Genomic DNA, 18,090 nt, shown 5'->3' on the forward strand with positions numbered 1-18,090 from the left:
TTTGGTTGTAGCTGCTAGGAGTGATCTCTTGAAATTTCTTCAACTAGTAGAATTCGTGATGTTATTTTCCTATGTTTTTTATTTCTAGTTTGCCCTTGGGCTATCCATGTGTGACAATTTTTTCAACTTTATTGTGATCAGTTGATAATTTTTAAAATAACTACGTTCAGGTTGTGCACATCACTCGATGTAGAGGCTGAGGATATCCCTTCTTTTTGAGAAAAAGGAAATTAGCTCACATTTAAATCAACACGTAGATAATTAGAGGGCATGAAGACAATTACTAATAACATGAATAAAAGAGAAGCTGCACATGAAGGCTGAGACCTACTAAAACGGTACGGTGGTCATCTTCTCAGGCGCTGTCGACATCACTCCGGCGGCTCACCCAAAAAACCTCTATCTAGCCCGTAAGCAAATGAACGATCATGCAAATGGACTTCACCAAGAGAATCATGCGAGAATTGATCACTTGTGGGGATCCATAGAGAGTCCGTTTTATGAAATATCTGCTGAGAAGACTAGAAAGTTTTCAGCATCATTCCAGATTTATGAAGATCATGTTCCGACAACACTAGGAATACAGTGAATACTCGTTAAAAATACGCGCTCTGCAGGTTAAACAAACAGCATGAACAAATGCTCGGTTACAAAACAAAAAGCTAAACGAGAGCATTGCCTTCTCATCTCATTAAAGTTGTGGAAAAAACAAAGATCAATCTCCACATGACAGTGACGCCCAGTATTGCTGGCCACCAGAACTCCACATAAACAGCCGCTGGCAGCAAGTGATATACTCCCTGGATATATCAGTGAAAACGACGGAAGCTAACTTCTGGTCAAGCGTCTTCTTCAATCATGATTCAGATCAAGCGTTGCTCTTCTGGTCTTCGATTTTCTTCTGGAACGATGTGAACCATTGCTTCCAAGCCGCGTCTCCTTGTTGCTCGATCCAAGACAAGAAACAGCTGTCTAACAGGCAGAACAAGTTCACGTACAGCAGTTGATATCGCACGGGAATGAAGCGAAAGTTTGCGATCTGCACAGCCGGCCAGATGGCTCCCCCTAAAACCAGAGCAGGAATGATATCCCTCTTCACATCATCCTTCACCTGCTCCAGACTCCTTCCTGAAGCAAGGCCCACATAAGAGAAGAACAGCCCCAGATCTAGTGGCCCAAAGAGGAGACCATCCGCTGCAACCTTTGAGGCTACAAATTTGAACGAACCAGGCAGGTATCTTCGTCGGACCATACGATCCAAGTATTCGTACCTAGGTCACAAAAATGAGTACAAGTCATATGGCAGCTTGCTTCACGAAACCAAAAGTTGTTAACTCCTAAAATCAGTAGACTTTTGCTTAGCCACTAAAAACCAACAAGGTTAATTCCCAGATCTTAACCAGTGTTAGCACATCGACAGGGTGCAACGAATGAGACAAAGTTGTGGCGCACCAAAGTGGGAATGACAGTAGAGGTCTGTCGGAAGGTATTGTCCCATTTTATTTTTAGTTAAGAGATTTCAAACACCAATCTTGTTTCCAGTTCAAAACCTTGTGGCCAAATGAAAATTTAGACACTAACAACATGTTTAATTCGGTCCACTGCTAACTACTCTCCAGAAAGAGCAGTGTTTTAGTATACGAGTCTAAGGAGCAGTAAGAATGAGCGTGCAACAAAATGTGTGACACCATAAAGGATTTAATATTGAAGTGGATCGGTGAGAACAGAAATGAACATAAAAAGCTGCACAGCTGCAAAGTGCAGCCCAACCTAATTTTGCTCCAAAATTTGATGTGCAAACCAAGTTTTGATTCACAGCTTAACAATGAGGCAATATTCAGTACGAGAGGCCACCATTAACATGTTTGTGCATAGAGGCCTATAGTTCATAATGCTCTATTCATCTTTATTGTGCTGAAACAAACACACGCATTGCCACAAAGGTTGGCATTCACCGCTTCCAATTACACTAGTAATAATTAACCATGAAGTAAAAATTCAAACTTCCAATGAATTCATGAACTAAAAATCGATATGACCAAAGTATATGGCATTTAAGTGTCTTCAGTGTTTCACAGTTTATTACCCATTTATACTAATATTACGTCATCTGTATCAATGAGTCATCACCTAAAAGGAAAAGATAAGTGCATGATGAAAATTACTAAAATGCCTTCCATTTTGAAAATTATCGTGATTCATCATTTTGTTTTTTGCCATTTTATGGTTATGTGTTTGTGGCCCTCTTTGGATCCTTTATCTGCAGTTCTACACCATGTAACTATCAGCCTGAGACTTGGAAGATGGAGCTCTATCAGATTTACCATGTTAATGTTGTCCAAACTATAATAATTTGATTTCTAATCAGCCTAAAACCAGAAAATAAAGAAACCGCAACAAAGTTGAGCTTAACACCATCTGCTCATACCATATATGAAATTATGAGAGAACTAACCAGTAATGTCCCACAGGTCCAACAAAAGCAAATCCAAATGAACTTGTGATGCCGACCCTCTTCCAATCAATTTTGAACTCTTTATCTTTATCCTGAAAAGGTAACAGAGCTTCGTTAAGTGGATAACAATGAAAGTGCAGAATATTAAGTTTCGGTTTGAATTTCTTAGATTTTGAAATTTAAAGATTGGTTTACAGACTTAAAACATCAAATTCAAAACCAGTTTCCTGATTATTAGAAACAAACTATGCAGCCGGTAATTCTCTGTTTAACAACAGAACCTTGATTCTTAGCAGAAACAATAGTCAAATAGTACTCCATCACCATGCTGGCTGGTCTCAAATCTAAAATAACAAATATATCTAAAGCTAAAGATCAGACAGAAGGGGTACCATTTGATATTTAAGAAAATGAAAACTGAAAGCATGTTTTGAGGAGCGCTTAGACATGAACATTGCAGAAAGTACATACTCAAAGGAATAACATCGAAATCAACCTCTCATTCAATAACCCATTCACTCTGATTCTATTTTTCTGGGATGAAACCCAAAAAGCTCTAAAATCACCAAACAATACATGGATACACCAAACGGAGCGAAAAACAAATAGGCACTCAAATAATCGAGTGACACTATGGACCAATAAAATCCCCTACCCCAGTTTTAGCAACAATGCTCCAATGTATTACTGAAAAGAACTGCCAGATGACAACACACCAACAACAGCATATGGAGATAACCTTAGGAACAGATTTGGCGAAATAGCCTTCTTTTGAGGTGGGCAAAATAGGCTTTAGTCAACAAGAGAACATCAAACGCAACATAAACCCTACCCAAACATCAAACTGGTATGTGATTAAACAACAATTTACTTACAGGAGTTCTAATATTATTATTCTTCGCATGGAAAATCAACAGCACAAGCAAACGAACCGCGAAACTGGCGTTGGTTTATGTAGTTACTTTCTCCAATGACCAATCACATATCGACCCTGTTGAAACAGATTAAGCATCCCCTACGCCTAAAAATCGATCCCTCTGGTAGCCTAGGTTTACATATACCCCAGGGAAGTCCCCACTCCCAGGCGACCGGATTAGCTGAGGCGCGACGGCATCCAAGAACGACCATGGAATCCAGGGATCAGTGGCTGGAGAAGGAAGAAGTGGTAGGGGCGGTTGACTGGCTACCTCGGGGTTCTTGGCGTGGTGGTGGTGGGAGCTGGCGGATTTGTGGGTGACGGCCTGGGCGCCGATGTCGCCGAGGGCCCAGAGGATGCCGGAGCTGACGACCTGCGTCCGCACGGGGTAGGAGGACAGGGACTGCTGGTACCATCGCCATAGCCGCCGCATCCCTGCGAGCGAGCAGAAAAGATTGACGGGGGAGAAGGGGAAAGGAAGGAAGGAAGTGGGGGAGTCGTCCCCTCCCCTCTATTTCCTTGGATTTGTTCTTTGGGATTTCGCTCGGTTTTTTGAGCTAGGGTTAGAGCAACTCTAGCCGACCTCGCAAAATCTAGACCCGCAAAACGCGTTTGCAGTTTCATCAAGATCTCGTTTGCGGGTCGAGAACTAGCGCGGCCGAACAGAAACTATAGATAAAACTGCATAATTTGAAGAAAAAAATCACGGGAGAAATTGCATCTCGTGGACGCGAGAGTATTACATATATTTTACATGATCAAACACTACAAATACTAGTTCATACTACATACTGCATCAGTACTAGTACTAGAGGGGTGTGGATCTCACAGCTGCGAGCTCGCGGCCATGGACGACACCGTGGAGGAGCTCAATCCTCCTCGCCGGAGCTGCCAAGGTCGATGTACTTCACCCTCTGCTCCTCACGGATGCCCCACGACTCGTCGTCCTTCTCCTTGGCGGCGAGGTTGGTCGCGACTACCTGCCGGAACCGGAGGTCTTCGAGCTCCTCGTGGTGGCGCCGGCGCTCCGCCTCCTCGCGCACGCTCCGCTCAGCAATGGAGGCCGCAACCGCGTCGGCGTCGGCGACGAAGTCCTCCGGCTCGACGACTCCGCGACGGCCGAGCTCCTCGGGCTCCTCCTTGACGGGGACGAACTCGAAGTCCTTCGGCTCCTCCGGCTCCTCTGACCATTCCCTCTTCACGGGGAGAAGGCCCGCGCCGGAAGAGGATGAGCTCCCGGCGTAGGAAGATCTCGCCGCGAGAGAAGGACGCGGCAGAGGACGGGGTACGACCATGCCGACGGTCGTACTCATCCATCTCGCGGACGCGGAAGCTCGACGGTGGCGAGAGGCCGCGGTTGGTCCACTTCCTCGCCCCGCGCTTCCTCACGCCGTCTGACCGGACGCGCCGCTCGCGCTCGGGGTCGCTGCCGCCGTTGGATCTGCTGCCGGAGCCGCGCCCGGAGCTCCACATGCGGCCCCACATGGGGCTGGAGGCGGAAGGTGGTTGCCGGCGGCGAGAAATGGAGAGAAGGGGGTGGGTAATTGAGTGGCTCGGCGGCGGCGGGGGATAGGGTTTTGACCGCAAAGCGCCGAGAAACCGTAGATATAGTGGTTGAGGCGTGCGGTTTACGGGCCGGGCGAGTATGCGGGCTCTATTATGGCCGGAAAATTGGACCGAGCCCGCATACTCGCCGGAATTTTGCGGGTTCGCGGCTTTTGCGAGGTCTGCTAGAGTTGCTCTTAGGTGGGCAGAAAGAATGGTGGGTTGCCTCCACCCAATCAGCCTTCGACAGTTTCCTTTAATATTTTTTTCAGAGTCTTTTATGGCAAACAGGGAAATGCGGGGGTTGGAGGGAGGGGTCAACTTTGCCATACTATCTATCTGATTCGTGACATGGATGATTATTGAGAGCAATTTTAGTAGAAGTCAGTATAACCTTCAAAATTTATATGAAGCATGCTTCGTATGAATATGGAGGTCGTTGAGACAAAGCGCAAATACAAAATCGTTAAAAAAGGGCGCTATAATATCTTGTTTTTACGTGGGACCCATTTGTCAATGGCTAAAAGTCATCTTTCTTCTCGACCTCAACATTGGATGTTTTTAAGCTAGGATTTTAACATGGATTTACAAAATGGATTTGAAGAAAGATTACAAGTAGATTTGAACAATCTAGGGCCAAACTTTCAAGTAGCAGATAGATAGCGGGGTGATAGTGGAATGAGGTTGGCGTAGAGGAATGCGGATAGCGGGCCAGATTATGGGCGATATGTCCGCATAGCGGATTTCTAAAAACACTTACAAATTTGATATTATTGTGTATATTTCTAAGCCATTGACAACGAACATGGCCCTTGAATTGATTGTTCAGCATATATATAAGCATATAAGCATCGAAAAAACGAACCACGTGTGAAACCAAGCTCTCTCAGAGCTTAGGGACTCTGGATCGTCCGATGTGTTTGCTTGATGCGATCTGGGCCGTCAGATTGAGCCCTGAGACGACCTCGCCCGTCGGATCAAAGAGGGGCTCTTGTAGCAATGAATATTTTCACCCCCTTCATGCCACCGCGTGGAATTAGACAGCCCCGTCGAGGGCATTTTCGTCATTTCACACACAGAGGTATGATGTCTGCTACAATTACGTCGGTATTTCCCGAAAGAGGAAGGGATGATGCAGCACAACAGACCAAGGTTATCGAACCAGTAGAAGAACCACACAACATTACCTGAACGGCACCTGCACACAAATAACAAATACTTGCAACCCTACGTATCAAAGGGGTTGTCAATCCCTTTCGGATAACGGTGTCAGAAATTGGCAAACGGACGTGAGAAAGTTGTAATAAGTTGATAGGTTGAAAGACAAATAAAATAAAGTGCAGTAAGGTAATTTTCAATTTTCTGTTTAATAGATCTAAAAATAAAAGTAAAGAAAAATATATCGCAAAGGCAAATATATGAAAGAAGAGACCCGGGGGCGTATACTTCACTAGTGGCTTCTCTCGAGAAAAATAGCAAACCGTGGGTAAACGAAGTACTATTGGGCAATTGATAGAACTTCAAATAATCATGACTATATCCAGGCAATGATCATTATATAGGCATCACGTCCAAGATTAGTAGACCGACTCCTGCCTGCATCTACTACTATTGCTCCACACATCGCCCGCTATCCAGCATGCGTCTAGTGTATTAAGTTCATGGAAAAACGAAGTAATGCAATAAGAACGATGACATGATGTGGACAAGATCTATTTATGTTGAAATAGACCCTATCTTATTATCCTTAATGGCAACAATACATACGTGTCGGTTCCCCTTCTATCACTGGGATCAAGCACCGTAAGATCAAACCCATCACAAAGCACCTCTTCCCATTGCAAGATAAATAGATAAAGTTGGCGAAACAAAACCCAAATATCGAAAAAGAAATACAAGGATATAAGCAATCATGCATATAATAGATCAAAGAAGACTCAAATAACTTTCATGGATAAAAAGATAGATCTGATCATAAACTCAAAGTTCATCCGATCCCAACAAACACACCGCAAAAAGAGTTACATCATATGGATCTTCAAGAGACCATTGTATTGAGAATCAAACGAGAGAAAGGAAGCCATCTAGCTACTAACTACGGACCGAAGGTCTACAAAAGACTACTCACGCATCATCGGAGAGGCACCAATGGACATGATGAACCCCTCCGTGATGGTGTCTAGATTGGATTTGGTGGTTCTGGAACTTGCGGCCGCTGGAATTGATTTTCGTTGACTCCCCTAAGATTTTTGGAATATTGGGGTATTTATAGAGTAAAGAGGCGTTTCGGGAGGCAACCGAGGTGGGCACAACCCACCAGGGCGCGTCTGGGCCTCCAGGCGCGCCCTGGTGGGTTGTGCTCCCCTCGGAGCACCCCGGGTGCTTCTTCGGCCCACTGGATGTCTTCTGGTCCAAAAAAATCCACAAAAACTTTTGCTGTGTTTGGACTCCGTTTGATATTGATTTCATGTGATGTAAAAACATGCAAAAATAGCAAACTGGCACTTGGCACTATATCAATAGGTTAGTACCAAAAAATGATATAAAATGATTATAAATCATCCAAGAATGATAATATAACAGCATGGAATAATAAAAAAAGTATAGATATGTTGGAGACGTATCAGCATCCCAAGCTTAATTCCTGCTCGCCCTCGAGTAGGTAAATGATAAAAACAGAATTTTTGATATGGAATGATATCTAACATGTCACACTGGTACACGTCGGTGCTATACAAACGGTTTTTAACCTCTTTCTGCGACGTCATTTGGAACCGTCGTCAAGTGAGTGTGGACGATAGGAGGGTCCTTCCCACACGACCCAGAAATCGTCGGGGATAGGCCCTCCTGGGACACCAAATGAGCTCATATGCGACCGGGCGAGGCATCGAAACCCAATCATTTTTGTAGGTATGTACATCCCACATGGTGAATCCCAGAAAAACATTTCCGTAAGTATGTATATCACACACAGTCAATTCAAGGAATATGTTTTCGTTCTTATGTACATCCTACATAGTCAATTCAGGAAAAACGTTTCCGTTCGTATGTACATCACACACAGTTTTATGTGTAGGCTCGTGTGTGAAAGGTGTAACTATCACACATGCTCTGCCTTGGTTAATTGTTTGCTTTTATCAACTACATCACACACGATTTGATGAAGAAAACTGTGTGGCATTGGACTATCCATCACAAGCGCTTTTACTGCTAGAACCGTTTGCAAAGTTTCATGACACATTTAGTAGGTTTATTAGTTTACAATTAATAATTCCAGTATTACGCAAATTCACATTTCATATCGAACAGCTATTTGCCAATTTCATATCAGGCACATAAATATATTATAACATCAAAGTACGATAGCTACATGAAAACAACACAGTACAACATATAGCTAGTTCAACTTCATAAGAACAATATTAGAACAATATATTCATTTCCCTAATCGAGATCATACATGCTCGTCTTATCCACCTCTGCTTTCAGTTTAGTAAGAACATGTTTTGCACTGGCCAACTGGAAAAGTGCCTCCTCCTCCGCCAACACCATCTTAGCAAAGTCTGATTTAAAAAATCTGAGCTCATTCTCCACCTTCCTCTTTATATCCCGTATCTTAAAATATTCTTAAGCGTTGACAACACTTTCTCTATTCTCTTCCTCATACATGCTCCAGAGCTTCGCTAGACACATCTTCAAAGATTGTGGCCACTCTTGATCAACTCACTCCAAGTAAGAACACTTTCGTTCATCCTATAATATTTAAAACTAGATCAGTAACAATTGTAGGGGAAATGGTTTTATAGCAACATAGAAAATACACAATGCTTATTTTAAAAAACTGAAGAAATATGTTAATTATGACATATCTTCTCAAAAAGATCAATGTGTAAATGAATTAATTGCTACTGAGACAACAACCAAATTCTGGAACATCAGAAACTATAATTAACTACAACAACGCTACAAGTTCTTACTCATGTACAATAAATAACAAATTGAACATGTTATGAGGAAGGTAAATATAACTGTAATAGCATAGCGACAGTGTTTGGATGATAGCAAATTGATACTAACAGGTGCGTACATGCACAAATTTAGTAACATAGAACTAATAGCACTAGGGTCGTACACTATGTATGCCAAAGCTGGTGTAAAGACAACTGTTGCTACATCTCGCACCGGTGCCCTGCACTGGCGAGCCGATGCAGCGGAAAAAAATTAGGGATCCGGACTCCGGAGCACATAGTTGCTCCGACGCCCAGTTCCTTCGTGCCATAAAGATTTAGTATTTTACTGCTTGGCTGCTCGGATGTGTGGATCATAGTTGGCTGCACAAACTACTGAAGCGGTGCCAAATAATTTTTTAATGGCACCGCTAATGAGATGACAACAATTTAAGATACTAGGTACAAATCGTGACACTGTCTTAGGATGCGTTTGGTTGAAGGTGTGGTATGAATGGGTTGGGACCATGACAATGTCTGAATCACATCTAACAAATCATTTGTAACAATGAAAGAGGGTCTAACCTTCTCTGCACATGCTAGAAACTTTCTCCCAATGTCCACAGATTCAAACGCAACTAGCTTCACGCATGGAGATTGATGGTGACAACAAGCAGATAGATCTTCAGCCACCCCACTCCATTCGTTGCCACTGATGGTACTAGGGAGCTACAAGAGGAAGAAATGACTCAAATTGACCGCCAGGTAAGAATCCTTTATTCCAAGTCATAGCCTGAGAGAGAGAAGAGAGGCATACATGGGTGGTGAAGGAGTCGTCACCGAAGGAGGAACCGCTGGAGAGGTCTTTGAAGAAGACCATCGCGACCCCGGTAGTAGGATGCGAGACGGCGAGAGCGAGGAAGCGGCTATAGCTTAGGAAGGAAGGAGGAAATAGGGGAACTGTGACTTATGGTCGGGGAGAAAAGGGGGTGGGGAAGGAGGGAGGGGGCGGGGTAGATATTTTGGCGGTAGGCAAAATTTTTGGAAATGTGGAGGGAAACTTTGTGCGTGGTGCCGCCAGACTATTCACTTTGAACGATTGTGTGCATCGCAAACGATTTTTCTGCTTTACACACATGGGATGAGTTTGATAATTCAAATTTTGGTGGAAATTTCCCCGGGTATGTCATTGCATTATTTAACATCGCTTGCTAATTTAGGCGCACAAAAGAGTGTACAGCAGACAGACCACGCTTACTGAATCGAGCAATTTTAGTAATTAAATAGAGCCAGTTGACCTAAACATTGCTCTAACAACAGACCAACATTAAAAACAAAGCCTAAGTACGCATAATTTTAACAAATCCGCCGCCGCGCCGGCCTATGCATCGCTGGTGTGAGATGAGACGTCGATGACTTGTCCTGGCGACATGCCGCCGTTGGTGGACTCCGCGTCCCCCTGCTGAAGTTGACCGTGTCCTCGTCCTCGTCCTCGGCGCCGCCCTCAAGGTTGTAGTACTCGTAGTAGTGGTTGCGCCATATGTCGCGTTGGTACTCCACCGCCAATTCCTCGACGGACAGACTTTTCTCTACCTCAACCTCGGCCATGCGCAACTCCTCCTCCCGGCGCTCCTCGATCTCCGCCGCCTCCTGCATCTCCAGGTCCCGCTCGGCGACCTCATGAGGAAGCAGGTGCTTCATGGCCGCCACCGCATTTTCAGACGTGGGTTGCATGCTGGAGTGCGAGGTGGCCTGGAATATCTTGGCGTGGATGGCCTCGACCCTGGCCAGGGCGACATCGGCGGCACAGGCGACAGCTCAAGCGCTCTCGGCGTTTGCAGCCGCTGTCACAGCAGCAGCTGCAGCCGTCTCGGATGCTGCAGATGCCCTGTTTTCTGCCGCAGACGCCCTCTCAACGGAAGCGATCGCGCTCAATGCGGATGCGGCGACACTCTCGGCGTAGGCGGCCATGCTCTCGGTGCAGGCGGCGGCGCTCGGGGGGACGCGACCATCGTATGGGCCTTCACGAAGTGTTTCCACGACGTCATCTTTGCAAGAAGGGGGTGAGGGAATGGGGATCAGGATTCCTGGATTCGGGGGTTGCCGACACTGGAGCAGACGAGACGGCGAAGCTTAAGGAGGGAGACTTAAATAGACCCAAATATTTTCATCGCAAACGGTTCATAGAAAACAATTGTGTGTGATGTTGTAGATATTTTTTATTAGCTGTGAAGGACGAATTTGGAGTGAAGTGGAAACGGATGGTGTTTTAAATGTACGATAAATTTTGTAGTACTAATACAATTGTCATGTCAAATTTTGGAAAATTTCAGGGGTCATTTGACCTTTTAAGACATTTAAGTGATTTTCTAGCCATTTAATGTCCGTAGTTTAAATTTGAACTACATGTACATGCAACAACTAACCATAACGGTTTGAAAAGTCATATTTTGTGTACTTGTGTGCGATTTAATTCCATGTATAGTAAATTGAAAGGAATTTTCAAACATATTGGTCTAACGGCTATGTCGGTGGGAACGACACCTATGGGGACACTGGGATCCCTTCTACGGTCGGCGGGCGCGAGGTTGTGCAAAGAGCAGGTCTGACAGGAAGCACACGGGTCGTTTACCCAGGTTCGGGCCGCGGAGATGCGTAATACCCTAGTCCTGCTTTGGTGGATGGATTGAATGTTCTTGTATTCTTGAGCTAGCTACGAGATGCCACTTGCCCAAAAGAGCCGAATCCCTCTCCTGGTCACCTCGGGCCTCCTTTTATAGGCAAAAAGGGGTTGCCACAGTGGCACACAGGAGGTGGAAAGGTCTACAGTTGACAAGCCTATCCTCTGGGACCATCGGACAAACACATTTAATGCGCTGCCGACGTGTCCCCCTTGCTTTATCGGGGACGGTAAGGAAGCACGTCCCAGCTGTCGCCACCTCACCTGACCTTGACACGCGTCCGAGCTAACGAGGCGTCGTGGCGCCATGTTGGCTGGCTGCTGGGCTGGCGCGGTGGTGGAGCCTTCATGAAGGTTTGCATGCCACCATGCAGGTGCTTGCTGAGTCGGTGTAGAGGCCGCCCATCGCCATGCAGGTGCGTGCCCAGCTGGTTGAGCTAGCAGCTGCTTGGGGATGGCGGTGGAGTCTTGGCTGGCACGGGCCTGGCAGTGGCCCTACTGATGCCTTCAGCAAGGGTCTTGCTGTGGCGTTGCAGTCGTCCCCGGCAAGGCGCTTGCCGGGGGTCTTGTGGATTTCCTCGGCTAGGATCCCGCCGAGGGTCGCCATCTTCTGGTGCTCATCTGATCTCACATGTTTGTGATCTTGATGAAGTTCTGCATGCCACCACAAAGGCACCTCCCGAGCCTTGGTCCCAATGTAGTTGGTGGTGTTGGGACCCATGGGCTCAAGGGTGGCTTGCTCCACTGGCATTGGGCAGGTTGCCCCGGCAAGGCTCTTGCCAGGTCTGCAGAGGCTGCCTCGGCAAGGATCTTGCCGAGGGAGCCTACCTCGCCCTCTTGCTTTCCTGTGTTCTTGGCCTTGGCGTTGCCTTGGTTGCCTTGTGCCTTGGCTTCTCTCTGGCTTCCCTCCTCTGCCCGGCTAAGTGTGGCCGTGACACGTGGCTTTGACTGCCCGTGCACAAGTAAAGGGGTCAAAAGGAGAGCCCCTACTTTTGCACACCGACAGGAGCCCCCGGGTCTGGGCCACACATAAGCGTGACGCGTTGTTGGGCCAGACCCAGAACGGTGCACGGGCAGGTGGGGTGGATTTTTATCGTAGTAACTGTTTCGTCTGCTGCGCTTCCCCACGACACGTGTTGAACGCACAACGTGAAGGGTCGTGTGTGACGTGAGGATCATGCGTGGGGCGGTTCCCGCACGCATGCGTCACATCGCAATAAAGTGGCGGCTCGCGCCTTCCCCATAAGAAAAAGAGGGAGGCACATAGGCGCGGCTCATTTACTGAGCAGACTCGGGTCGCGGTCTCCAAGGCGCCCACGCCCCACGATCATGGGGTGGGGAACGGTCGCCTCACCCGTCCCCTCGATCCTGCTCGCTTGCCACGCATCCTCCATGCAGGTGGCAGGCGGTGGAGGCGGGAAACCGGGCCATCGCTGATTGGGGCAGCAGGTCAGTCCTGATTCCCTGTGCCTCCGATGGCTTGGTTGGTCGAGTGGGGCGGCCGAGCCTCGACCCTGCCCCTTTATAAGGAGTGGGAGGGGGATATTATCCCACCTTCCCCCAGCATCCATCTTCTTCCACTTCCGCTCCTTCCTTCCACCCGTCATGGCGAGAGGGGGCGCATGCCCTTCAATGGTGGGGGCGAGGGTCGCCGCTCGACAGCGCATTCCTCCTTCCCACGAGCTCGCGGCGGTGGAGACGACCACGAGAGGAAGGGGGGGTGGCAAGACTGAGGTTGCCGCGGCGGTTGGGGGAGAGGGGGACGAGGCGGCGCGATGACCGTGCCTCCGCCAGCGATGCCGCCCGTGATGGAGGGCCACGTCGAGGACCAGCCTCGGGAGTTCTTCATCAGGCTGCGCCGGCCACCGCATTTCCCTACCCCATTTTCTCAGGAAATGGAGCTCGATCCGCCCCGGACCCTTAGATTGCACATGAGGGGCTACGGGAATGGCGGCACGCGGGTCGACATCGACTTCCCCGCCCCTCACGTGATGTACCTGCATCGCAGATGGAAGACATTTGCTCGCATCCACAGCCTGATGGCGGGGCTCGTCCTCTACTTCAAGTTAATGGAGGGCAGTCTGCTCTCCGTCAAGGTCTTCGGAGATCTTGGAACTTGCCTAAAGTGTTGTGTGGAGAGCTCCTCCGACGATGAAGATTCCTCCTCAAGCGGGAGTGACGAGGAGGACAGCGACAACGGCGACGAGGGAATCAAGCTGCGGGATGCCAACTCCGACTGACCACGTCGCCCTTCCCTTGGCCATGCGCCCTGCCGAGGGCCTTCCTCGTCAAGCTCTCCATCGGGGTGCTCCCCGTCGTCCCCTTGGGCGGCTGGCTTAGGAGGGCCGGAGAAGGCGAAGAAGGCGGGTGGCGGCCGTCAAGTCGGAGCACGCGGGCACCGACGCCTTCGTCGCATATTGCCGGCCCGCTGCCTCGTCTTCCAGCTCCTTTCCTGGCACCAAGATGTTCTCTTGGTGCCTTTGCTCCTCGTACCTTGCCTAGGCGCTCCTTTTGCCCTCCTGCCGTCTTGTTCCACCTTTTGAGGAGAGGGCCAAGAAAGGGATTACGGGCACCTTATCTCTTTTTATTTTGTAAGCCTGCAGGCACTTGTTAATTTTAAGACTTGTAGTCCCCTTACTCATGTTTTTAATTCCGTATGAACTGTACCTGTATGGGATGTTTTTAATGAAAAGGGGTGTCTGCCGGGTTCTTTGTGCGTGAGCGAGGCCCATGCCAAGGAACGAATCCTTGTTATTTTTAGGATAAACATTGTCGCCCAACAATAGGCCTTGCCGTCCCCTGACTTCGGTCGACCATTCTCACGCTGGCAAGGGCTCTCGAACCTATGTGGGAGCCACATATGCCTCCATGTATCTCTGCCAACAGCTCCAGTCCTTCCTCTCGGAGGATGCACTTCAATTTCACACCATTCGGTCTTTTTCTGTATAGGACGTCATCGACGAACTGGTACAAGGCAGACCGACGGGCTACTTTTTCCGCTTCTTCCTGCTCCTCAGGAAGTTCCCCTATCTGGAGGAAACGGATGGTATGTTGTGCCCATGCCGGAGCCTGGGGCTCGATGGCAAGGACCAAAGGCATCTCTTCTGCCATGGGGGCGGCCATCTCTACGGCCAGGGCTTGGCGCCCTGCCGGAGCCAGCTGCCCCTCGGCAGGCTCAGTACCCACGGCATTACCCTTGCCGGTGGCCCCAGGGGGCTCGGCGGGAAAGTACTTGCCGGGGCCTAATTTCCTCCGCTTGTTCTGCCCCGTTGATGGTTCGACGGATGGTTGAGTTAGCCGAAGCACAAAAGTACCTGGTTCCACAGGTAGTTTGAAGGCATCGTGCTTTGACAGGTAATCAGCGATGTCGTTCTCCGCTCGGGGAATGTGCTCTGCTTGTACACTGTTAAAGTGCTCTTCCAGCTTCCTCACCTCATCTACATAGGCCTCCATCAACGGGCTCTGATAATCCTTGTTGACTTGTCTGACGACAAGCTGTGAATCACCCCTGACGATGAGCTTCTTAACCCCAAGGCCTGCTACGATCCTTAGACCGGCAAGCAGCCCCTCGTATTGGACAGTGTTGTTCGTGGACATCCCCCTGGGAAAGTGCATCTGGACTACATACTTGAGGTGCTCTCAGGTGGGTGCGACAAGCAACACACCGGCACCGGCGCCTTGCAGTGAGAAAGCCCCATCAAAGTACATGATCTAGTCATGACTTGCTTCCTTGTCGGGGAGAGTGGTCTCCTGGATTTCCTCGTCGGGCATTGAGGTCCATTGTGCAATGAACTCTGCCAAGACTCTGCTCTAGATTGTCGAAGTGCTTTCAAACTTCAAACCAAAACTCGAAAGCTCCAAGGCCCACTCCACAATCCTTTCGGTTGCGTCTGGGTTGTGCAGTATCCGTTGTAACAGGAGGCGGGTGACGACGGTGATTTCGTGTGCTTGGAAGTAGTGACACAGCTTCCTCGAGGCCATAAGGAGGCCGAAGAGCAATTTCTGCACACCAGAGTACCTTGACCTAGCCCCCTGCAGGAGGGAGCTGACAAAGTAATCCGGGTGCTGCATCATCTTCTTCTTCTGCACCACCTCATTTGATTGCATGGGCCCTGCCCTGATGGCATCAGACTCTGCCGGGGGCCTTTCCTTGCCGGCATCGAGCCCTGCCGGGGGAATCCCTGGCTTGCCATCTGCCAGTCCCATCGTTGCCACTGCCTCTTCATCGACCTCCCTCTGCGCCACTAGCGCGGCACTGACCACTTGATTCATCGCCGCCAGATACAGCAGCAACGACTCTTGTGGTTTAGGCGCAACCAGTATCGGTGTAGAGGAAAGGTATTTCTTCAGATCCTGCAACGCTGCCTCGGCCTCTGGAGTCCACTCCATTGGGCCCGCCTTCTTTAAGATCTTGAAAAAGGGAAGGGCATGCTTAGCGGACTTGGAGATGAATCTGCTCATGGCGGCAACGCAGCCAGTGAGCCGACGCACATCATTGATCCGCTTGGGTGCCTCAATCTGCTCAATAGCCTTAATCTTGTCCGGGTTTGCCTCGATCCCACGCCGCGACACAAAGAACCCGAGAAGTTTGCCGGATGGAACACCGAATACACACTTCTCAGGGTTCAGCTTGAGGTTGATCTTGCGTAGGTTGGCAAACGTCTCTTCTAAGTCTTGTACAAGAGTCGGCTTGTCCTTGGTTTTGACCACTATGTCATCCATATAAGCTTCCATATTTCTATGTAGCTGGGGCTCAAAACCAATTTGGACCACTCTTGCAAACGTTGAGCCAGCACTCTTCAACCCGAAAGGCATCTATAAAAAGCAATACATACCACATGGGGTGATGAATGCTGTCTTCTCTTCGTCTTCTCTTGTCATGAAGATCTGATGGTATCCTGAGTAGGCGTCAAGGAACGACAACAAATCACACCCGGCTGTGGAGTCAACAATCTGGTCGATGCGCGGCAACGGGAAAGGGTCCTTGGGACAAGCCTTATTGATATCTGTGTAATCAATACACAGCCTCCACTTCCTGTTTGCCTTGCGTACCACCACCAGATTGGCCAACCACGTCGGGTGGAGCACTCCTCTCACCAAGCCTGCCACTTCTATCTTCCTGATCTCCTCTGTGATGAATTCTTGCCTTTCTAGAGCCCGCTTCCCGACCTTCTGCTTGATGGGCCGCGCATGAGGACAAACAGCTAGGTGGTGCTCAATCACCTCCCTGGGAACACCAGGGATGTCAGATGCTTGCCATGCAAACACATCGACATTCGCCCGCAGGAAGATGACGAGCGCGCCTTTCTATTTGCTGTCGAGGGTGGAGCTTATGGTGAAAGCCCCTCCCGTCACTACAAAAAAATACACTTCCGTGATGATACGTGTTTGTCACAGTAGGTCGCGTTTTTTGTCATGCATGTACATCCATGACAAATTTATGACAGAATCAAGATAGTCATACCTATGCTGTTGTAGAAGTGTTAAATGATATTACCAAAATTATCATTGATACGTCTCCAACGTATCTATAATTTTTGATTGCTCCATGCTATATTATCTACTATTTTGGACTATATTGGGCTTTATTTTCCACTTTTATATTAATTTTGGGACTAACCTATTAACCGGAGGCCCAGCCCAGAATTGCTGTTTTTTGCCTATTTCAGTGTTTCGAAGAAAAGGAATATCAAACGGAGTCGAAACGGAACGAAATCAACTGGAGAAGTTATTTTTGGAAGGAAAGCTACCGGATGGACTTAGACCCTACGTTAGGAGATAAGGGAGGTGTTCACGAGGGTGGGGGCGCCCCCCTAGGGCGCGCCCCTGCCTCGTGGGGCCCCCAAAGCTCCCCCGACGTACTTCCTACACCCATATATACTCTCGTACCCTAAAACTTCAAAAACAGAGATTAGATCAGATGTTCCGCCGCTGCAAGCCTCTGTAGCCACGAGAAGTCAATCTAGGCCCTCTCCGGCACCCTGCCAGAGGGGGCCATCATCACCGGTGGCCATGGAGGAGTATCCCGGAGGGGCCATCATCACCATGAAGGCCAAGGACCAAAGGGTGGAGGCCATGGAGGAGGAAGCACAAGGGGGAGAACATTTTTTCCATAGCTCGCTGAAAAGTTGAGGTTTTACATTAGTAGTACCATAATAGAAGATATTAAGGAGGCAGCAAAACCAAAGAAAATAGCTTTGGTCTATATACAGAACTTATTCTGGTGAACCCATGTAAAATATTAGTTGTATTTTATTGCAAAGTACATAATAAAACCAGGTTCCAAACATATGACCATGTACCATCGCTAATGTATTGTCTGTTTCTTCACATTGTATTGAGGGCTAAGGATAAAGAGACGAAGCTTATAATACGGTAAGCATAGTATGACATCATTCATATCACAAAACAACTGAGAACAGACAAGCAGGCAATTGTAACATTGTGTGGGCAAGTCCAGCACGGAACTAGATTACGGGTCAAGATCAAAGGAACATCACTCCTCTCTTTTAAACCTTGTAAGGTGCAATGATACGCTAAGACAATT

At 48.2% G+C, this 18,090-nt stretch overlaps 1 protein-coding gene across 1 annotated transcript; it reads right to left on the reverse strand.

The window, feature by feature from the left end:
- Positions 1-496: 496 nt before the first annotated feature.
- On the reverse strand, positions 497-3,897 carry LOC119267667 (protein Mpv17-like). The gene is made up of 3 exons (XM_037549096.1): positions 3,643-3,897; positions 2,456-2,547; positions 497-1,271 (listed from the first exon to the last, which is right to left on the reverse strand). The coding sequence occupies exons 1-3, from the start codon at positions 3,802-3,804 to the stop codon at positions 869-871; spliced, it is 657 nt and encodes a 218-aa protein (XP_037404993.1). The 5' UTR covers positions 3,805-3,897; the 3' UTR covers positions 497-868.
- Between the last annotated feature and the right edge of the window lie 14,193 nt (positions 3,898-18,090).

This window comes from Triticum dicoccoides, chromosome 3A (genome assembly GCF_002162155.2).
Source record: "Triticum dicoccoides isolate Atlit2015 ecotype Zavitan chromosome 3A, WEW_v2.0, whole genome shotgun sequence".
In the NCBI taxonomy this organism is placed as follows: Eukaryota; Viridiplantae; Streptophyta; class Magnoliopsida; order Poales; family Poaceae; genus Triticum; species Triticum dicoccoides.

Bases quoted from the DNA above. Each gene is read 5' to 3' on its own strand.
- LOC119267667 (XM_037549096.1), bottom strand. From the start codon at position 3,804: ATGCGGCGGCTATGGCGATGGTACCAGCAGTCCCTGTCCTCCTACCCC. The intron at 2,548-3,642 runs GTAGCCAGTCAA...TTACCTTTTCAG, and splicing joins ACCACGCCAAGAACCCCGAG to GATAAAGATAAAGAGTTCAA. The intron at 1,272-2,455 runs GTTAGTTCTCTC...TTTGTGACCTAG, and splicing joins GGACCTGTGGGACATTACTG to GTACGAATACTTGGATCGTA.